Here is a 23729-nt window from a genome sequence, read left to right on the forward strand (position 1 = left end):
TAAACAACGTTAAACAATGTTAAAGGTTTTATGACATTCATTTTCATTTATTTTTCTTTTTTCTTTTAGGTTTTATGACATCAATTACACCCAAAAAACCTGAACTTTGAACATTCAGTGGATTTTCTGTGGTCTGAAGTTTTCTTTGGGGTATTTTGGGCCTTTTGAGCTACGTACAATGAAAACAGGCAACACAGTGAAACAGTGACATCTGCTGGCAAATCCCATTGACATATATGGGATTTGCAGTAAGTGATGTCACTTACTGCAGGCAAATCAGAGCACCTGTTTGAGCCAGAAAACCCCAGATCACAGAAAATCTACTGAATGTTAAAAGTTCATGTTTTTTGGGTGCAATTGAGATTAGAAAACCTAAAAAAAAACAAGAACAATTCCAAAACCTTTTTTTTAATGTCACAATCCCTTTAAACTCTCATTGCCTCTCACTTTGACACTGGATTTGCCATTCACTTTATGCATGCGCATAGTATTTGTTTCCTTATTTATTTTAAATAAAAACAACCACTAACAAAACAATTAAACAATATAAAAACAGTACATTTACCTGCGACCCATAAAAACGACCCACACATGGATGACATTGCACAAGTTTTAAAATCTTTAGAAAATAGCCAATTTACAAGCTCACAATGTGTCGCATTATGACCTTTTAGATCTGCTATTTTCAAATGGCCGAATGTAAATTGTGGTTAATGCATGTTTTGTAATAATAATCAAACTTTACAAAGTGACTAGTAACTAAAGTTTTCAAATAATTGTAACATAACATTTGCCTCTGAAATGTAGTAAACTTGAAATACTCAAATAAAGTAAAAGTACCTCAAAATGTAATTGTACCACTGGGCCGTGGCTCAGCGGTCCAGGCAACTTTGGCTGGCAATCCAGTCTGGCAGTGTGCCGCGGGTTCGACTCCCGATCCCGACGGCCTTTACTGCATGTCTTCCTCCCATCTCTCTCCCCATTTCCTGTCAGCCTAAATTGTACCAGTAAGCAGAGTAAATGTACTCGGTTACTTTACACACCCGTCTGCTGGTACGTCTAGCATACATCGTGCTCCACCCTCACTGTGATCTGCCCATGGAAGAACGTGGCTCGTCTCTCCTGGGTCAAGGCAAAGCACGGCAGTCTGTCGCCCTCTTGTGTCTGAAGGGTGGGGACTTGCAGGCTGTCCAGTGTCTCGGCGGTGGTGGCCCGCGGCCCACTTTGGTGCCGTTGGTCCCAGCAGGAGCTGCCCGGGACCATATCCCCTCCACTGGGGTGTTGTTGGTCCCAGAACTCTGTGTCGACTGTGAACACGGAGGAGCCATACCCGCAGTGATGAATTTAACAGCAAATTTTGATTTAGTTTTTTCTTTCTTTCTTTTTTTTTGACGGAGATTCTTTTGAATAAAATTACATTTAGTTTTGGTCAAATTTTAGTAATCCGAAATGTTTATGTTTGAGTCCAGTCGACTGAATATCGTAAGACTTTAGTCAACTAAATCTACAGTTGATTGAGTCGACTGAAATGTATTTCGGCGGGCCTTGATGGCGTCACAATGCCTGCTGAAAATATGGGCAACCAAACTTAAAAGAACTTGTCTTTTAGTCCTACTAGATGATCTCTTCTCCAATAGTCCCTCCCTAGTAACGTTTTAGTCAAGTTTTTATTTGTTGACGAAATCATCAGTATACTTTAGTCATAGTTTTTAGTCAGCATAGCTTAGTATTTATTTCGTTTTGGTTTACTTTTCGTCAGTGAATAAAGGTACTAGTCGGCGGACATTTTTCGTCATAGTTTTAGTCGACAAAATCAACAGGGGCGTACCTGGAATCGTGGTCACAGTTTGTACTGGCCAGCGTCGAGTTGGAGCGCAGGTCAACGTTGGATGATGTCACAATGCTGGGTCCGCCCCTTCCGCTTCTCCCTAAGTCTACTTCTGGGTCACCATGGGACATATAAATAAATTATTATGACCAATAACTTCTCCCTTGGTCTACTTCTGGGTCACCATGGGACATATAAATAAATTATTATGACCAATAACTTCTCCCTTCGTCTACTTCTGGGTCACCATGGGACATATAAATCAATTATGATCAATAACTTCTCCCTTCGTCTACTTCTGGGTCACCATGGGACATATAAATCAATTATTATGACCAATAACTTCTCCCTTCGTCTACTTCTGGGTCACCATGGGACATATAAATCAATTATGATCAATAACTTCTCCCTTCGTCTACTTCTGGGTCACCATGGGACATATAAATCAATTATTATGACCAATAACTTCTCCCTTGGTCTACTTCTGGGTCACCATGGGACATATAAATCAATTATGATCATCAATAACTTCTCCATTGGTCTACTTCTGGGTCACCATGGGACATATAAATCAATTATGATCATCAATAACTTCTGGCCAAGAAAACAGGCCATAAATAATGTAATATTTTCCAAATATTCTTTCTTTTTTCAAGGCTTTTTTTGAACATTAATTTCTGAAAATCTTTAGAATTGAACTTTGAAACTATTACGCAAAAACAAATAATTTGCGATTATCTCAAAATCTTGCGATCAGTCTTTTTTGCATAACAGGTCCTTCTCGTTGGGGCCAGATCAAGTCAAACCAAGACTATTCTGGTCTGGCCCAGGCCAGAATATCCACCGGTTTTCAACCAACATTAATTATATTATTTCAACTGGTGAAGACGTCCTGGAAAGATCACCCCAAATGGGCTGTGATCTGGCCTAGTCGAGTACATCATCGTAACGTCATCATGACATAATTTGGCTTGATGGGTTGTAAATCGTCTATGTTCGGTGGAAACCTCATTATGTCCAAAAACAGCAAAAGTAGCATATCGACAAGCTTGAAACGAGTGGCTTTGCGCCGTTCTTTGAGCTAGCAGATGTGCTACTTTTGTAGCCCTGGCGCTCTATTTTATGCCCAAAAAGTATTATTATACAGAGAAGGTGGGGTCCTGAGAGGCCCCGGAAAATAGACTTTCAACAACTTTGTTTTGGTGAGTAGAAGTAGTTTTCTTTAACTAAAGTCGGAGCTCTTGCATGGCAGTGGAATAGAGCGTCGCAGTCCCTCCCCCTTTCAGAACGACGAGTGGCCCAGGAAATGATTCTCCATTAATTTTCTCCATAGGCTTTTCAAAAAGTATTTATTTAAAGACGGTTACGCCGCGGACAAATCCAACTCGGATCATGACAAATCATGACAATGAACACAATGTTTTGGGCCGATCAAATAATTTATAAGAAGAAAAACAAAACAAATAGTGTTGTCGCCTGCCTTTATTTTCTTCTTTCTAATTATTTGATCGGCCCAAAATATTGTGTTTGTTTTGTTGTCATGATTTGTCACAAAATGAACTAAAACTAAAGTAAAATGAAACATTATTGTAACCTTGGCACAGACAGGGCCGTCTCCGTGGCCTGGACCAGGGCCACGCCCATGTAGGGCGTCCAGCACAGGAAGAACGCAGAGATGACCAGGAAGAGTCGCAACAAGCCCTGGAAGTAGGAATGGGACCATTAGCCTGGAAACCAGACCAAATCCTGTGGAGATTGGTCTGGCACTCCTCAGTTTGAATTGCATTTCGCTCACCCCAGGGCTGTGGGTGGCCAATAAGAACCCACTATTCCAAGCGTGACGTTTGTAACCGCCCCTTGGATATAAATGGTCCACAACGAAGTTCCAGACTAATATCTACGCAGTGATATTAGTCTGGCCATGGGACAAAAAACTATATTGTCGTGATAATCGGAATATGCTTAAAACTTAAAATGCCACTTTTGTTTACCCACTTGTACCGCCAGCATTCCTATTCTGCTCACAACGCGTTGCAACCCCGTTGTGATCTTATATCTGCTATTTTTTCAAATTGATTTGTGGAGAGTGAAATATGAGCATACCAATGTGCTATTTACAGGTCCGTTATATCAAGCATAGAGGGTTTATAGGTAGTACTGAATGTAGCTCAACAAAAGATAATTCATCCACGTTTTTGAAGGACAATTTCATGATGAATTAAAATCCTGAGGTTTTTTTAATCACGATAAATGATAACGATTATGGTCCCATGATCCCTACCTGGTGGTGGTGGAGGGTGTGATGGTTGTTCTGGCCATGGGAGGGCGCTGCTGCTCCGCCCTGAGCCAGGAAAGACAATGATTGTGTCTGGGTGGAGGATTAGATGACTGTGGGCACAGTGGTGGAAGAAGTAGTCAAGTAAATGTAGCCAATAGCACCAAAGTAGAAATACTCTAAAAAAACGTCCTGTGTTCAAGATTTTAGTAGAAATAGAAATAGTAGTAGAAATAATAGGCATCAGAATATATACTAATATTTAATAGGTGATAGGTGGGTTATTGCTCTGAGTCTAATGATCATTATCCTATAACAATGTGAAAGAAAATATTTAAACAGAAGGAAAAACGTTAAATTCGTGGACAATCAAAATAGGTTGGAAATGTTTACGAGGTGTCATTTAATGTTGATATGGCACACTGACTATCTAGAAAATAAAAACAAGGCGCTTCTCAAACTATTTCATGACAAGAACCCCAAAAACTATACCGGTATGTACAGTAATTGGCAGCAGACCCCCCCCCCATCTAAAATATGTTGCTCCAGAAGCAAAAAAACGTTTGCTGTGAAAGACAATATATTCAAAGATTTGCACACGTTTTCACCATTTTTCAGATCTACAAGGTAGAGATGGTCCGATAATCGGCCAGCGATCGGAGATCGGCCGATATTCACTCTGATCGGTAATCGGCATTTACCCTATCTATGATCGGCAATTTACTCTATCTGGAGAAACTGATCTTATACACCATTTAAGTGGTAAAAATGTCAACATCATTTTCCACTTTCTCCCCTTCCTCCCCACACACAGGCACAGTTTTTTTTTTTTTTTTTTAAGATATTTTTTTGCGGCTTACGCCTTTTATTGATTTTTTAAGGGACAAATAGTAGGCTGACAGGAAACGGGAGAGAGATGGGGGGATGACATGCGGTAAAGGCCGTGTCGGGTTCGGGAGTCGAACCCGCGGCACACCGCGACTGGATCACCAGTCCGGTGCCCAGACCGTTACGCTACGGCCTGGGCCCACAGGCACAGTTTTGACGTGGGTTTTGACATGTAATCATTTTGGAAATATTAAAATTTGCAACATTTCACAAGATCAGTATCGGCATCAGACCTATCGGTATCGGCCGATCATGAGAAAAACTATCGGTGATCGGTATCGGTCCCAAATAACCTGATCGGAGTGTCCCTACTACGAGCTCGTTCATTAGCGTGCTCCGCTATGAGCTTGTAGATGTGCTATTTTTCAATAGCGGGTATGCGCATACATAAAAGGGAATGGAAAATCGAGTGGCAAAGCGACAGGCAAAGTGAGTTTAACATTGTTTAACGTCGTTTAATGCAATTAGATAGGACACCGTTTGGATGTATGGGCTGTCAAGGCCAGAAAGTAGTTTTTTGCCACTCAGTAGGCATTGCTGCATAACGTCCGGGTTTGATGAGGATGGCACTCGCAGAAAATAATGGTTAAAGGTGATTGAAAGCCAAGGTGACACAGACGTGTTCCAGAGCTCGTGTGGCTTACAAACCTCAGACACAAAGCGTCCACTGAGGTGGTAGACCATGGTGGAGGAGGGACCGGAGGGTCCTGCCCCCCAGTGCTGGTGGACCGTGGTGGGGTCAGCACCCCTGCGTCTCTGCACGTACTCCTCCAGGCTGTGGATCCTGCGCGCGTGGCTGCGCGCCACCCTGACGATGTGGACGTAGCAGAAGAGGATGACCGCCGCCGGCACCGCGTACGACAGAGCAGCCATGAAAACCGTGTAGCTGGCACTGCTGCACCACCTGCTGGTGGGTGGACAGAACTGCACACTGTAATCGCGGAATAAAAGCTTGATAAAAAAATCACATGACTGAAAGATGTTGTGATGATGTTTTATAGGTCAGTGGTTCTCAAACTTTTTTTGCGAGTAAAGAGTAAAATTTGTGTTAAACATTAAGAGAATGTAGAAGAATTGTTACTTTGATTACCTGTTGTCTCTCCTACATGATGTATATGATCAATACAGCATGGAATTGTGGACAAAAACGTATGACAACAAAATATGAGTTTTGGGTCTGAGAGGCTAAAGGCCTATTCATACTCCAGTTTTAGGTGATAATGTGACAACCAAAAAGTACAACATGAAGTCACCGCTCACCGGAACACATCTCTGTGGTCACCTTATCACCTAGCCCTGGTCCAGGGCTTACAGCGAGTCTCTCTCTGACGCACTGTGGAAGTCCCTTCCGCAGCCCTCTGGTGATATTCTCACTCCCGTGCGTGGGTTTTCAAATCCCAGCAAATAAACAAAACGACGTAACTACTCACCGAAACAAAGCCTGCTAGACCTTAAGGTAAAAGTCTATTCTCGTAGCTGGGAAGTGTCTCAGGTCCCCAGTTTCTCTCTAAAATGCACTATTTTAAACATTAAATAAAATTAATCCAACCAGATCGGCCCAGGCAAAACCCGGAAATGCCATAGTAGAAGAAATGACTGCCCGGTAAATTCAGGGTAGGCTACATTGCGTTATTAAAATGGCACAAAGTGCATTTTAGAGAGAAACTGGGGACCTGAGACGCTTCCCAGCTACGAGAATAGACTTTTACCTTAAGGTCTAGCAGGTTTTGTTTCGGTGAGTAGTTACGTCGTTTTGTTTATTTGCTGGGATTTGAAAACCCGCGCACGGGAGTGAGAATATCACCAGAGGGCTGCGGAAGGGACTTCCACAGTGCGTCAGAGAGAGACTCGCTGTGAGCCCTGGACCAGGGCTACTTATCACCCTAAAACACATCTCTGTGGTCACCTTATCACCCTAAAACACATCTCTCTGTGGTCACCTTATCACCCTACAACACATCTCTCTGTGGTCACCTTATCACCCTACAACACATCTCTCTGTGGTCACCTTATCACCCTACAACACATCTCTCTGTGGTCACCTTATCACCCTACAACACATCTCTAGTCACCTTATCACCCTAAAACACATCTCCAGTCACCTTATCACCCTAAAACACATCTCTAGTCACCTTATCACCCTAAAACACATCTCCAGTCACCTTATCACCTAAAACTGTAGGTCTATAGGAGGGCTGAAATCCCGTAAGAGCTGGGCATTTTGGACAAAAACTGCAAAAATAGCAGATCTGCAAGCTATCGACGTGTTGAGAGCTGGTAGATCAGCTATTTTCGGGGCACAACTCAACACTCTTCATCTACTGAAGATGCAGTGTACGACATGGATTTAGAAACAAATTGGTTCAACATAAAATGCTGCGTTCAAGTTCAGGAGACTTTGGGAAAAAAAGCTAATTCTCCTGAATGCTGCCTTCCGGTATGGCATGGAAACGAGTGGCATTTGCGTGTCTTTCATCACAGTAAATGCTGAATTTGTGGTTTGGAAAGGGCAGTTGTTTTACAGATGGGTTAAAGGGTTCGGGGGCTCTGAAGCCCCCTTTGATGTCAATACAGGTACAGTATGTCTATTTGTGCACGTGCCACTGCCTGCCCACGTACGGTACCTGATGGCGCAGCTGTACATGGGGGACACGTAGCTGACGGAGCTCCAGCCCAGCAGGGGGGGGCACGCTGGTGGCCAGAGCCTGCGTCCAGATCCACAGCACCACGCCGCCCGTCCGCCGCACGGTGCAGCGCGACGCGTAGCGCAGCGCGTCTACGATGGAGTAGTAGCGGTCCAGGGCGATGGCCGCCAGCGTCAGCACCGACGCCGTGCAGTACACAGACGACGTGTAGCCCACGTACAGACACAGCTTCTGTAATGATGGGGGGGGGGAAAGTAGAACTAATTACATTTACTTAAGTATTGCACTTACTTTATGAGTGCGTTTCCAATATTCAGTACTTTTACTACTCCACTACTTCGGAGGCAAATATTGTCCTACTTTTACCCACACTACAATTATTTGAAATGTAAGTTAGTAGTTACTTTGTGGTTTTTGATTATTATTACAAAACATACATTTATATTCAGCCCTGCTGAATATAAATTTAGGCCATTTGAAAATAGCAGATCTACAAGATCATAATGCGTCGCAATGTGACACATTGTGACCTTGTAGATCGGCTATTTTCAAAATATTTTTTATACATTTGAAAACTTTCAAGCTTTCGTTACTTCAAGTAACGTTTTTGATACCAATACTTTTGTACTGGCCCTTTAGTGCGGCGACCCGCCCCGAAAACGTCAAAAAAACTAAACTAATATATATGGACATTCCCAGACCTGTAGTTTCAGTGCGACCTCGCCCTCAGGGCGTCTTACTGGTAGTACATATGTATGTATTATAGTAGTGACGTCCACCCAGTCATTGTACATGAGGGACAGTACTACAGTAGTATGTATTACAGTAGTGACGTACAGTGCAGTCCACCCAGTCGCTGTACATGAGGGACAGAGCCACAAAGGGTATGTTATTCAAATGTAATCTTTTCCCCCATATTTGAATATTAATTTACCAGTTTGTTACGTTTTCGTCTCACACACACACACACACACACACACACACAATTAAGAACTTAAATGTCAATGTAAAAAAAAAAATATATATATATATATATATATATATATTATAAAAAAAACATTTTTAAGTAATATATCCGCTACCTGTGATAGCGCCGATACACATCAATGCCATGAGGGCTTCCAGAAGCAGTGGAGTCCGGGATGAGAACGCGTCAGCTGCAGACGTGTTGGTCACTGATTGCATCACATCCACAAGCGGCGCCCGAGGCTCCGACCAGACACCGTTTACAAAGTCCATGACGTTCCACACGGAGGCCTCAAATCAATATCACAATTATGTCACCAACTCTTTGCCTCGATTACGATAAATGGAACAATTATTTTTAAGACAAATTGTGAAAACAACAGATCTAAATAAATAGACCGGCTATTTTCGCTATTTCGGCACGCCACCATTGTACAACAAAGTATAATACAGGGCTTCCGTGGTTAACCCATTCTGACCTGAGATCAGATTCTAAAAATGTCAGTCGTTTTTCAAAAAATAGCAGACCTACAAGCTCGTATCGCGCCACTCGGTGGCGCGATATGAGCTTGTAGATCTGCTATTTTTCAATAGCTAAAGCATAACATGATGCTGACACCAAAATGGTTGCCCGGTCAGAATGGGTTAATCTGACTAATCAACTATAAAAAAAAAAGAACAAGACAAAAATGTGTCGATTTGTTGATGACCAAAAAAATGAACAAAGAAATATAATACAAAAATGCTATCTGCTTCTCGATTATTTGATTAGCCTACACGAGACAGATTAAGTTGGTTAATTGGTTTTGATATATTTGGGGTTAATTATAATTATCCCTGCTCTAATTCCACATAGTAAGCGAGGCCAAACGGATGGAGCCATCCTTTCACCAGGGGGCTCCTAAAAGAGGAGGAGGATGGAGCCATCCTTTCACCAGGGGGCTCCTAAAAGAGGAGGAGGATGGAGCCATCCTTTCACCAGGGGGCTCCTAAAAGAGGAGGAGGATGGAGCCATCCTTTCACCAGGGGGCTCCTAAAAGAGGAGGAGGATGGAGCCATCCTTTCACCAGGGGGGTCCTAAAAGAGGAGAGAGGATGGAGCCATCCTTTCACCAGGGGGGTCCTAAAAGATGAGAGAGGATGGTAGTTATCCAGTTTATCTCCACCTACTGTGAGTCTCGGTGCCAATAAAGCACCTGCACTGAGTGCACTCTCTTTTATAGAGGGGGGAGAGGTTTACCAGCTCATGCCGTCTTTAACCCATTCTGACCTGAGATCAGATTCATATACGAGGTTTCCGCCGGACACACACTGGTCTGACGAACCCATTCTGACCTGAGATCAGATTCTAAAAATGTCAGTCGTTCTTCGATTTTTTTCAAAAATAGCAGACCTACAAGCTTGTATCGCGCCACTCGGTGGCGCGATATGAGCTTGTAGATCTGCTATTTTTCAATAGCTAAAGCATAACATGATGCCAACACCAAAATGGGTGCCCGGTCAGAATGGGTTAACCCCTTCAGACCGGGAAAGCATCTCTGTCATTGTAGCTATAATATAGCAACATACGGTTTTCAGAAAACTCTTTTAGGTAGGATTTAGAAGGAATGTTTTTGCTGTCGGGTTGAAACATCTCCATATTCTAACTTTTTGCGTTTCTTTCCGTAAATGAATGCACCACTTTTGTCATACTAAAAAGCCTGCGTCACACAATTCAAATATCAAAGTAGCAGTATAGCACAGTTTGTAGAGTTGACACTTTAGCTGCTTTTTAATTAGAATCCTGAAAAGTAAACCGTTTTTGGAGACATGAGCTTTCCCACCCGACAGACACGTTACCGTTGTGTAGAATCGGCCTCACCTCGTTTAACGGGGGATGTAAATTAACCACTTTCAACCTAGCATCCTTTATTTTGGGTCATTCTGGGCAGAACTGCTCAGTGGAACTTGAAGTAGCCAATCTAAAACCTCACGAGTCGTATGGCGACGCATTGCAATCTTTTAGATCGGCTGTTTTCCCTATTCATCATGCAACATTATAGAGAAAGTATATGGCGAAAGTAGTTAAAATATGCAGAGATATAAATAAACATGTACCCAATCCTATTATAGTTGTATTTATTGCAAAAAAGTAATTCACAATTTACATTTGCATTAAGAAACATTGCAAAAAATCTTAGGTTATTTTATTGTACAACTTAAAAAAATGTTTGGCTAAACTAAGACGAGAGCTAAAACGTATTATTATTTTTTAAATATTTTTTGCAGTCTTTTAGAGGCACTGAATTTTCATGCAAACAAGAAACTCGGGTAAAGGAATATCCATAGTTTCCATTTAGACGAGCCCACTGGAATATGTTAATGTAATATACTAATATATCCAGTATGTATTTATTCTCTCCCTGATTAACAGCCACGAGGTGAGTTGAACGGCCATCAACTGAAACAAACCTTTTCTATCAATGACACACCCCATGACGGCTTGCATTCATGGCCATTTTGTTTAGTTTCTGTGGCATTCCTGAGCAAATCATTTGATGAGACAGCAAATCATTTGATGAGACAGCAAATCATTTGATGAGACAGCAAATCGTTTGATGAGACAGCAAATCATTTGAATTATTGTCTCAGGAATGCAACGAAAATAAAAACAAAATCTCCATGGATTCAAGGCTTCATGTGGTGTGTGTGTGTAGTTGAAAAGGAGTAAAATGTTTTGGGTGAACTACACTAGATTCTAGATTCTGACATCTCCAGCAGAAGGTGTCTGTAGCCTGTCCTGGACACAGATAGAAACACCTCATTGACCGCTGCAGTTCATTGGTGTATCGCACCGTAAGGCGGAAGGCAAGCGAAAGTATGTGGAAGGCCACTCAAGGGACCACTGGCCACAGCACAGCGCATCTATTCCAGGACTTGTCAATTCAATCCAAAGGAGGTTTATTGACATGAGAAAACAAACGTTTACATTGCCTCCGATTGGCCTATACCGAACGTCAAGCTTCCGTTAAAGCTTGCATTATAGAGCACCGAAGTCCTGACGTAACTCGCTCATCCCTTCGTTTCCCCTGGTTCGCAGAAGTAATTTCTCTGTGGAGAATAACATGGGCTCATCTAAAAATGTGTTGTGGTCCAAAAATAAACAAGCCGTCTCGGCGTTGCCGTTATTGTCATGGAGGTGTCTCTGTATCGTTCGCAACAGTCAGTCACTCATATATGATACAATCTGTTTCTAGCGAAAATTTAACTAATTCAGTAGCAGTAACATTAGCGTTTTCTCTCAGTCAGTTGATTCTTAATATCTATATAAGTGAAGCGGCCGGGGTGACATGTTTATTTTTCAAACACAGTTCTTATATGAGGCGATCAAAAATCCCCCCTATGGGGATTATAATGCAAATAAAAAGTACATGAACCTGTGGATTTGCGCCCTCTACCGATATTGGCGTCAGACTTCGGTGCTCTATAGAAGCTTTCCTCCTCTCGAGATGCCCGAAGGAGACGTCTACCTTTCTGTGTCCATGGTCCAGGAGTCTCCAGAAATTGGCAATCCAAGAGCTACAGAGACGGCAGAGGCTCCTGTAACTGAACACTACAGAGACGGCTCTGTATAGCTCTTGGATTGCCAATTTCATCCAACCAGGAGAGAGTTCCCATTCATCTAGCTTATATTTTCCAAGTGTTCCACTTCCAATTTGGTTTAGCTCACTTCTTTGTGTCGTCACTTCCAATTTCAACAGTTATTACGGTATCGTATCCTGTACGAGTTCTCCCTCCTGATGGAGTCAGAACGGTATCGCAACCTGAAAATGCATTTTTATAAAGAGTTTACTAAAGAGCAGGCAGACCCCTGTCTGTGGCAGAACAAACAGCTCTATAGCAATGCTTGCTATGGGGAGCATAGAGCTATTTAACACTTATTTTAACAAAACATCACCTTTATCATAGGTTACCAGTACATTGTGTTATCATTTTTGATACAAGAAGTAAACCAGAAGTAAAATCTCCTCACTAAACACAATGCATAATGATGCATGCTTGCTGAGAGTGAAGTCTGCATAAGGTCAAAGTAAAGCCCAATGATGTACTGTCTCTCTCTGTGACAAAGGTCTTGTTCCCATTGCAAATTAATCACATTTGTTATTCAAATGTGACCTTCAGGACTTGACCGTCCACGCTGTCATTAGCAAGTGAGTCAGCGGCGAAGATTGCAGAGCTACGAGCTCACAACGCGTCACATTTGCGACACGTTGTGAGCTTGTAGATCGGCCATTTGTGGGCAAGCGACCTACTGTAGGAATTTGGTTCAGATCAGATTCACAATAATCCGTACTGTTGTGGCTTTATGCTGTTGTTCAGACTTGATAAAACAAATCAAATTCGGGCTGCCGCCCCACAAAAGTGTGTTACTTATGTCGCTTAAGCATAAATAAGGCTTTAATGTGTGCGTTGATAGCTTTCGTTAAGGCCATATAGGGGAAGGGCTGATATTCCAAAACACAAAGAACTGTGACTCCGGCTCAGCCAGAGGTGAAGTGCTGCCGTGTGTACTCCCAGATCAGCAGGGCGGCGCTCACGTGCACGTTGAGCGAACGGATGACGCCTTGCTGGGGAATCTCCACACACACATCCAGCAGCTGCAGTAGGTTGGCCGGGATGCCTTCCCGCTCGTTGCTACGAAAGGAACGCGGAAGAAAGACACAGACAGGGTAGGAAAGGATAATTAACCGTGGTCGGGAAAAGTACTCGCATGTTTTGTATCCATTCTGCAATATAGACATTCAAAATGCAAAAAAGTACAAAATAATTGACTTAAAAATGTACTTAAAGTACCAAAAGTACTGAGAACCACTGACTTGGGTTTTTCAGAAAACTAGACATTTGTACTAGAATCTGGTCTCAGGCATGGGTTAATCCTGAGGTAACTGGGCTGAGATAACAGTGTAGTAATAATGTAATAGTCCATTAAGGCAGCAGGACCATGCTGTGCGCTGTGGGGACAGCACAGCTGCCCTCACACAAAGGCAGTATGGACTCAACCCATTCTGACCTGAGATCAGATTCATACCAGGTTTCCACTGGACACACACTGGTCTGATGAACCCATTCTGACCTGAGATCACATTCTAAAAATGTCAGTCGCTCTTCGATTTTTCAAAAATAGCAGACCTACAAGCTCGTATCGCGCCACTCGGTGGCGCGATATGAGCTTGTAGATCTGCTATTTTTCAATAGCTAAAGCATAACATGATGCCGACACCAAAATGGGTGCCCGTTCAGAATGGGTTAACAGATAAACTGAAGCACACGCACGCACACCTTTATGAATGAGGTGGGCTAGAACAAACAGTGGCATTTGCAAACCAATGTTGATTTTGACAGTACATTTTGATTTGGGTTTTAGTCATAGTCATTTGAATAAAATTCCATTTAGTTTTAGCCATTATTTGATCTGTTTTCTGATGTTACATTTTTGGTTGCATGCGGAGAAATAGACAAATCTTAGACAAAGCTTGTAGATGATATTGTAGATCTGCTATTTTCAGTGTGCAACACCCGGTGCACAACCAAACATAAAATGACTACTGGATCTCTTCTCCACGAGTCCCTCCCTAACATTTAGTCTATGACAAAAGGTAGTCAACGTTTTTCAACAATTTGAGTAAAAGCTACTCAGTTAAAGCACCACGGAACATTCTCCCTCTAAACAGTTCAACAGCAACACTTAAAGGGTTGTAAAGTGATTCATATTTCGTTGGGCAGAAAGAAACCTGAAACCTCTTATCTTCACATGGTCCTACTTGCACACACTACACTATAGCATCAGAAGTAGCAGATCTGCAAAGCTTGAAACTCTGTGTTCGAGCCGGTACTTTTGAATTTGAACAGTTTTGGTCTTACAAAATGAGAAACCCAGGTTGTACTGAAAAACCCTAAATGTTTGAGAAGCTGTTCTGAGCTATACAGAGAGCATGATGGTGAAGTTATCATACTGTACTGTACTGTACTGTACTGTACTGTACTGTACTGTACTGTACTGTACTGTACTGTACTGTACTGTACTGTACTGTACTGTACTGTACTGTACGGGTGTGTGAGTAATCCATATCCTGTTCTCCTGTCCCGGGGGAGAGCCCATTACAGCCCGGCGAGCCTCAACAAGAAGCATGTTCTCTCTCTGGTAACGGCCCATGAGAACATGCTCCCAGGAGGCCACATAAACATGTAATAGCATGCAGCACATCACCCCCACCCTCAAACATCTCCACTGGCTCCCGGTTAAGTACACTACAAACTGCTCCTCCTCACCTACACATCCCTCCATGCCCTGGCCCCACAGTACTTGACTGACCTCCTCAAGGACTAACACCCCTGAGCGGAACCTGAGGTCTTCGGACATGGAACTCCTCACCATCCGTCACGCAAAACGGCGGACTCTCGGCGATAGAGCCTTCTACGTGGCAGCCCCTGCCCTCTGGAACTCTCTCTAGTGTAGATCCATAGATCTCTAGTGTAGATCCATAGATCTCTAGTGTAGATCCATAGAGCCTTCTACGTGGCAGCCCCTGCCCTCTGGAACTCTCTCTAGTGTAGATCCATAGATCTCTAGTGTAGATCCATAGAGCCTTCTACGTGGCAGCCCCTGCCCTCTGGAACTCTCTCTAGTGTAGATCCATAGATCTCTAGTGTAGATCCATAGAGCCTTCTACGTGGCAGCCCCTGCCCTCTGGAACTCTCTCCCCTTGGAGATCCGCCAGACTCCTACATTGAACTCTTTCAAGTCTGCACTGAAGAGACATTTGTTCACTCTGGCTTTTGGCAACTAGTTTTGTTTTTTGTCTTGTAAAGCGTCCTTGGGTTTCTTGAAAGGCGCTATATAAATCCAAGTTATTATTATTATTATTAACTGTAACTAACACATGCAGAAGGTCAGGCAGTGGAAAGGGGGGTTGTGGGGTCAGTTTTTGTGCAATGGGTTACATTTTAACCGAGTTGAATGCATCATTGTAAATATTCAGAATCTGCACACACTGATTGACAAAATGGATTATGTCAACACAGACACACACCTGAGAAAATACCTGATCAATGTGCTCATTAGAAGTAGGCTTAGCTATACACAATATGGCCAATGTAATGAGCTTGTTGATCAGCTATTTTTGAAAAGAATCGTGAAAACGAGTGCACATCTTCACATAGAAACATAGCTTTTTCAGAAAACTGTCAGGATGTAGAAGACATTTGTAGAATCTGGTCTCATGGTCTTAATGGACCATGGACCTGGTCTTAAGACCCTCCTCTTACCCCAGAAGCAGCAGTGTCTTCTCTGGGAACTGATAGTCCTGCAGACTGTGGCTGTTGGCTGTCTGTTCCACTCCCACAATGCAATAGCCTTCACTCTTCTTCAGCAGCAGGAAGTCAGGCAACACCGCAGGCTTCACCTGAACAAAAACAAAAACATATTTCTTATCTCCACATTCTTTGTGTTTTTCGTAAGTTAATGCCCTATGCCTATACTATAAGCCCTATAAATTTGACAGCATGAGCGGGTGGATTTTGCGGGAAATCTCGTACTTTTATCCGTCGTTCATAATGACTAAAATGTTACGCATATAGCTTTACTGTACGTGTTTTCTACTGTTAGACAAATGCTAGGTTCTTAGCTTCCTTATGATTCTTGCCGACTATTTTTATGTACTTGATGTATTACCATGTGTTGTTCTCGCTTACTGTAAATCTCTCTGGAACCCATTTTGGTGTTAGCATCATGTCGTGCTTTAGCTATTGAAAAATAGCAGATCTACAAGCTCATAGCGCGCCACCGAGTGGCGCGCTACGAGCTTGTAGGTCTGCTATTTTTGAAAAATCGAAGAGCGACTGACGTAGAAGACATTTTTAGAATCTGATCTCAGGTCAGAATGAAAACTGTCAGGATGTAGAAGATTTTTTTTTAAATCTGATCTCAGGTCAGAATGGGTTAAGAGGGACTGCTAAATTGTAAATTGTGATGACGGACAAGGCCGTTCTACTCCACCTCTTGCAGCGGGAGCCACAGCTCAGAGGAGACGCTCAGGGCCTGGAAGTGTTTGTCAGTGACGTGACGGAGGCTGTCCAACACCAACACACTGGCCCCAAAGATCTCACAGGTCCGGCACAGACCTGGGAGACACAAATACACACGTGATCCACAGCAAGGGGTCATCAAATCTTCTGGACATATTTGTCAAAGTTCCCTTTTTTTGCCATGGACAATACAAAACGAGTGGATAATGCCTATTACCAGAAACACATGAAGAGCTATAGTGCTGAATGACCATAACGGGTCTGGAAGTGGTCAAAAGCCGTCTGGGGTGCTCCGTTACGGATGTCGGGGCGCGGGTCGGGTCTGCCATTATGTCTGTGTTTGTCTGTGCGCGCGCCCTGTTTTGTCTCGTCTCTGCAGATCAGTCCTGCGCAGCCATTGGTGGGGAGCGTTCCCTACGCTCCACCATTGGCCGCCTACTCCCAATCCTGCTCGTCCAACCAGCGCTTCCACCCTGTCCCACCTGATGACATAAAGTCCCACTGAAGACTGTGTTCCACCCTGTCCCACCTGATGACATAAAGTCCCACTGAAGACTGTGTTCCACCCTGTCCCACCTGATGACATAAAGTCCCACTGAAGACTGTGTTCCACCCTGTCCCACCTGATGACATAAAGTCCCAGTGAAGACTGTGTTCCACCCTGTCCCACCTGATGACATAAGGTCCCACTGAAGACTGTGTTCCACCCTGTCCCACCTGATGACATAAGGTCCCACTGAAGACTGTGTTCCACCCTGTCCCACCTGACGACATAAAGTCCCACTGAAGACTGTGTTCCACCCTGTCCCACCTGATGACATAAAGTCCCACTGAAGACTGTGTTCCACCCTGTCCCACCTGATGACATAAAGTCCCACTGAAGACTGTGTTCCACCCTGTCCCACCTGATGACATAAAGTCCCACTGAAGACTGTGTTCCACCCTGTCCCACCTGATGACATAAAGTCCCACTGAAGACTGTGTTCCACCCTGTCCCACCTGATGACATAAAGTCCCACTGAAGACTGTGTTCCGGGCCGCTGTCAGTCTGTCATTGTTCCTCTAGAGTAGTGACAGCGTGCCCTCCGTGCAGGCAAAGAGTGTTGAACCTGTATATATTCTATTTACTAAGAAATCTCCTAAGAGAGAGTATATCATATATAAGTGCTTTTCATTGAACTGTGAATAACGAGCAGGTAGTATAGTAAGTATTTTCTGTATTAGTATTCTCACTGTTATCACCTTAGCTAGTTAGGCAGGCACCTTCACTTGTACTTTTGTTTGATGGTAGGCATAAGATTAGAGTAGTCAGTCAGTTAGGGTTTTCTTTTGTTTACCAGTCAGATAGTCAGTATTTGGAGGGGTTTAGTTTAGTATAGGGTACAGTGATAGGATATTTTGTTGCTTTTGGTCCTGCTCAGCCTGCTCACATATTGTTCACCCTTGTAGCACATTTATTGTTTCACCTTGGCTTGGTGAGCCGTTACATGCTCACAAAAGCCAAAGAAGATGTTAAAATGACCACAAACATTTTTTTAAGTTAAAGCCTGTCACGCTGATATCTCCATAACATGTTGTATTCCTCGACATCCTGTATGAAGCAACAGTGAGGATGATGATGATGATGCACATCTGAACAGCTAGCAGAACAAGGTTTTTCCAACGTGACACTGAAGACGTCAGAACGGTCTTTTCATTGTGTGTAGACAGACGGACACCACTGTTTGGTTTTCAGTGGGTTAAAAATTCGAGACTAGAAACGTTCTCCTATATCCAAATTCTAACTTTTAGTGTTAATTCTTAATGAACGGCGCTCACACTACAGCGTCACACATGAGCATCAAAAGCAGCAGATCCACAAGCTCGAAACATACGACACGCTTCAAACTTGTAGATCTGATACTTTTGGAATTGGAATCTTGAGAAGTAACAGTTTTGGAGTCGGACATATGACGTTTGCACCCGACAGAGACGATATTGTCCAGTTGTGAATCATGTGTGAATTACTACCAAAGACATCAATCATTTTTGATTGTTGTTAAAACGGGTATGCAGGTCGATTATCCAGTTCCAATAATATTACATATATTACAGTTTTTAGAGCTGGGGGCGTGGGGAATGTCATATAGCAATTTTGGGCATGTTAAGAAGCGCTTTCGACACCCCGTGGATTGCGCAAAACGGCCTTGAATTAGTCATGGGAGTGTTTAAGGAGTGTTAACATACGGAATGCGCACTTTGGGGATCGTGGTATTACATTTCTTCAGGCTGGCACCATAGAAGACATGACATGACTTCGTCACATTTGGGTTAATTATTGCTATTGCACTGCATGCTGTCACCTTTATGCCTCAAAATAATTTGTTTCTATTGAAAAACACCAGTAAAATGTATTATATTTTATTTCATTCAAGTCATGATGAAGGAATGAGTTGAATGCTGCTGGTATATGGTCTTCGCTCGTAGCATTTTATTGAAGAAGACTTGAATCGGGTGTGATACAGCGTATGAAAGCAAACTTCCCAAGGATTATGGAGATGTTTTTATTTATTTTTAAGGTTGAGAAATGAAAGAATTATGGCCGTTTCTAATCTCAACATTTTACAAAAAAAAGCCGCAAAAAGAGCGCTGTTGCCATGTCTCATAGAAACAAGTAAATAGGTCTATAACAATAATCCCAAAAGAAGTGCATATAACAGGGGTCTGTAACCTATTTAAATGAAGTGCCATGTTTTTATTTTCTAGATAGTGAGTCTGCCATATCCAGATTAATTTTAATGACACCACATTAAAATAAAAAACATATTTTGATTGTCCACAAATATAAAGTTCTTCCATCTGTTTAAATATTTTCTTGCACATTGTTATAATGATCATTATATATCCGCCTGCAGTCAGAGTTCATAGTTTTAATGAATGAATGTGATACATTGTGAGCTGGTAGATCTGCTATTTTCAAAAGTAATCTTGGAAAAAAATAATTTTTGGATTAGCCGTCCTTAGTTGGGCAAATGCATTCATCTGGGGATCCTTGACATGGGAATGTGCTTTGTGAGGATCACTGGTTTAAACAACATTAGGAGAAAAGCCCAAATAACCACTTTAGAAACAAGAAAAGCAACCACAACTAGTACACTACCAATATTTACAAGCAACTTTACAGAAAAATAAGCCGCTTATAATAAACAGACATGGCAACACTCCAGCAGCCTCCCAGAGAGCTCAAGTGTAAAATCAAACAGTGCTTTTTGCATTTATGAGGTGGTCAGACCCACGTCTAATCGTTATGCGCCGAGTGTTTTTAGGTCAAGGGGCTTATTAGCAAATTGCGCAAAGCGAAAATAATTAACATATGGACACTCCCACAATGCTAAAATATTCAGGAACGTCGTATGCCATATGTGTGTGCGTTCAACACGGGCCGATATGGCTTTCATAATACGATTGTGCGCAGAGCGAGGCCAATTTATGTATTACCACATGGTAAAATGCACCTTCAAAATCCAACCCCTTAATATAGGGCCATAGACAGTATAATGTGTAATATTGAGTGAATTAATTCATAGTTACATATTTACACAACACACGTGGCGGCTTTGCCTGCCCCTGCACACTTAAGAGCACATCAAATATCAATATTGGTTTGGCCCACAGGGCTTTTTCCTCGGTCCACACACGTTCAAATAGACTCAGCTGCTTATCACCTGCAGCCGTTTATGGTGTGAGGAGAGGTACAGTAGCAGTGGGACAATACATGGGCAATATGAGGACATCATTTCATTCACTGTATGAACCGTGAGAGAGCATTATAGAGATTGTTTCTATAGAGACCGTCGTCTAAACGTGGCCTGAATCACAGATCTCGTCTCTGACCTCCTAGCCTGAAAGTGCCCAAGTTTTTCTTGGCATAAGAGGGAAACGGTTGCCGGCTCCCTATTGGTTCAACCAACCTATGTACCTGCCTCCCCTCTCCCATTCGTCCCCTCTGGGTCGTTTGCCCAGGCTTTTTTTTTTTACTTTTCAAATATAAGCTAATATAGTTTCTGCCTCGGGTTTGAGTAAATGGTGTGCTGTGACTGGCCAGTCGCTGTGATTGACAGCCTACACCTAAACCTAACCCTAACCTCAGTAAAACTATACCTAAACCTAACCCTAACCCTAACCTCAGTAAAACTATACCTAAACCTAACCCTAACCTCAGTAAAACTATACCTAAACCTAACCCTAACCTTAACCTCAGTAAAACTATACCTAACCCTAACCTTAACCTCAGTAAAACTATACCTAACCCTAACCTTAACCTCAGTAAAACTATACCTAAACCTAACCTCAGTAAACTATACCTAAACCTAACCTCAGTAAAACTAACACAGTGGCTGGGGGGGGCGTTTCCAAGAACCCGAATCCGAGGCAGAAACCATATTAGCCAAATATAATGGGCCTGGGTCTCCAGTCCGAGGCTACCGTACTGACCTCCTAGGTTGGTGGGCTTGTCGATGAGAGAGGCGACCACCACCAGGGCTCCGTGGAGCTTCATGCCCAGACGGGAGGCTCTCTGCTGGGGGCCCAGCGGCTGCAGCTCGGGCTCCTGCTCGTGGATGCCCAGGCGCCACGGCGTGATCTTCTTCTGCACCTCCGCCCAGCGCTCCTCCCTGTCCTGTTCACCTGCTGCTGCTCGGACGGACACGGACAGATACCAAGTGTTTGGATCTTTTGGATGAAAACTAGTTTTAGTCATATTGTATTTTAGTCGACTAAATATCATAAGTCGCCAAAATAAATATATATTTGGCCGGCCTTGATGGCATCGACGCCTAAAATTGTCGACTACCTTTTTTCACTGACAAAAACAAAATAAAAACTAAACAAAAACTAAACTATGCTGCTAAAACTAAGACTAAATATATTGACAATTTGGTCAAAAAAATTAAACTAGACCAAAATGTTAGGGAGGGACTAGTGGAGAAGAGATCCAGTAGAAGTAAAAGATGAGTAATTTTATGTTTGGTTGCGCTCTGAAAATAGCAGATCTACAAGCTCACATCGCATCGCAGGGCGACTAAAAACGAAATAAAAAGTTACTGTCAAAATCAACACTGCACAGTAGACACGTTTATGGTCAGAGTAAACCAATGGGGCAACAGAAAACGCACTAAACATCTTAAAAAACTTAAATCATGCAATTAACATGTCGCTTTTTTCGCCATCGCTTTTTTCGCCATCGCTTTTTTCGCCATCGCTTTTTTCGCCATCGCTTTTTTCCATCGCTTTTTTCTCCATCGCTTTTTTCGCCATCGCTTTTTTCGCCATCGCTTTTTTCGCCATCGCTTTTTTTGGCATCGCTTTTTTCGCCATCGCTTTTTTTGCCATCGCTTTTTTCGCCATCGCTTTTTTCCGCTTTTTTCCATCGCTTTTTTCCATCGCTTTTTTCGCCATCGCTTTTTTCGCCATCGCTTTTTTTCGCCAATCGCTTTTTCCGCCATCGCTTTTTTCGCCATCACTTTTTTCGCCATCGCTTTTTTCGCCATCGCTTTTTTCGCCATCGCTTTTTTCCATCGCTTTTTTCCATCGCTTTTTTCGCCATCGCTTTTTTCCATCGCTTTTTTCCATCGCTTTTTTCTCCATCGCTTTTTTCGCCATCGCTTTTTTCGCCATCGCTTTTTTTGGCATGGCTTTTTTCGCCATCGCTTTTTTCGCCATCGCTTTTTTCCGCTTTTTTCCATCGCTTTTTTCCATCGCTTTTTTCGCCATCGCTTTTTTCGCCATCGCTTTTTTCGCCATCGCTTTTTTTCGCCATCGCTTTTTCCGCCATCGCTTTTTTCGCCATCGCTTTTTTCGCCATCGCTTTTTTGGCCATCGCTTTTTTCGCCATCGCTTTTTTCGCCGATCGCTTTTTTCGCTTTTTTCGCCATCGCTTTTTTCGCCATCGCTTTTTTTCGCCATCGCTTTTTTTGGCCATCGCTTTTTTTGGCCATCGCTTTTTTTTTGCCATCGCTTTTTTCGCCTTCGCTTTTTTTTGGCCATCGCTTTTTTGGCCATCGCTTTTTTGGCCATCGCTTTTTTTGCCATCGCTTTTTTGGCCATCGCTTTTTTGGCCATCGCTTTTTTCCGCTTTTTTCCATCGCTTTTTTGGCCATTGCTTTTTTTGGCCATCGCTTTTTTCGCCATCGCTTTTTTCCATCGCTTTTTTCGCCATCGCTTTTTTACGCTTTTTTCCATCGCTTTTTTCGCCATCGCTTTTTTCGCCATGGCTTTTTTTGCCATCGCTTTTTTCGCCATCGCTTTTTTCCGCTTTTTTGGCCATCGCTTTTTTCCATCGCCTTTTTCCATCGCTTTTTTTGCCATCGCTTTTTTTTTGCCATCGCTTTTTTCGCCATCGCTTTTTTTTGGCCATCGCTTTTTTGGCCATCGCTTTTTTCGCCATCGCTTTTTTCCATCGCTTTTTTCCATCGCTTTTTTCGCCATCGCTTTTTCCGCCATCGCTTTTTTCGCCATCGCTTTTTTCGGCATCGCTTTTTTCCGCTTTTTTCGCCATCGCTTTTTTCCATCGCTTTTTTTGGCCATCGCTTTTTTCGCCATCGCTTTTTTCGCCATCGCTTTTTTACGCTTTTTTCCATCGCTTTTTTCGCCATCGCTTTTTTCGCCATGGCTTTTTTTGCCATCGCTTTTTTCGCCATCGCTTTTTTCCGCTTTTTTGGCCATCGCTTTTTTCCATCGCCTTTTTCCATCGCTTTTTTTGCCATCGCTTTTTTTTGCCATCGCTTTTTTTTTGCCATCGCTTTTTTCGCCATCGCTTTTTTTTGGCCATCGCTTTTTTGGCCATCGCTTTTTTCGCCATCGCTTTTTTCGCCATCGCTTTTTTCCATCGCTTTTTTCCATCGCTTTTTTCGCCATCGCTTTTTCCGCCATCGCTTTTTTCGCCATCGCTTTTTTCGGCATCGCTTTTTTTGCCATCGCTTTTTCCGCCATCGCTTTTTTCGCCATCGCTTTTTTCGCCATCGCTTTTTTCGCCATCGCTTTTTTCGCCATCGCTTTTTTTCGCCATCGCTTTTTCCGCCATCGCT

The 23729-nt window shown here is 42.9% G+C and overlaps 2 protein-coding genes across 4 annotated transcripts in view; both read right to left on the minus strand.

Annotated features, from left to right (window-relative positions):
- Positions 1 to 1059: 1059 nt before the first annotated feature.
- Positions 1060 to 8875, minus strand: LOC310865848 (5-hydroxytryptamine receptor 1D; the record flags this gene model as incomplete). Its single annotated transcript, XM_083775057.1, is given in 9 exon segments — positions 1060 to 1307; positions 1885 to 1940; positions 3423 to 3529; positions 4110 to 4196; positions 5640 to 5895; positions 7616 to 7680; positions 7682 to 7867; positions 8461 to 8492; positions 8719 to 8875. Coding segments are annotated over 9 exon segments (1194 nt in total).
- A 1856-nt stretch (positions 8876 to 10731) lies between these two features.
- The window catches only part of tarbp1 (TAR (HIV-1) RNA binding protein 1), a 58376-nt gene continuing 45378 nt past the window's right edge, over positions 10732 to 23729 (minus strand). For 2 of the 3 annotated variants that reach the window (XM_083775743.1, XM_083775742.1), the window contains exons 29-32: positions 21139 to 21375; positions 16637 to 16761; positions 15907 to 16043; positions 10732 to 13275 (exon numbers count right to left, since the gene is read on the minus strand). In XM_083775743.1, coding sequence (XP_083631869.1) covers positions 13122 to 13275; positions 15907 to 16043; positions 16637 to 16761; positions 21139 to 21375 — 653 coding nt within the window. In that variant the 3' untranslated portion in view covers positions 10732 to 13121. The remainder of the gene's footprint in view (positions 13276 to 15906; positions 16044 to 16636; positions 16762 to 21138; positions 21376 to 23729) is intronic. The other variant, XM_083775744.1, reaches the window with a different exon arrangement.

This window comes from Protomyctophum parallelum, assembly GCF_964188405.1.
Source record: "Protomyctophum parallelum genome assembly, chromosome: 10".
Classification (NCBI taxonomy): domain Eukaryota; kingdom Metazoa; phylum Chordata; class Actinopteri; order Myctophiformes; family Myctophidae; genus Protomyctophum; species Protomyctophum parallelum.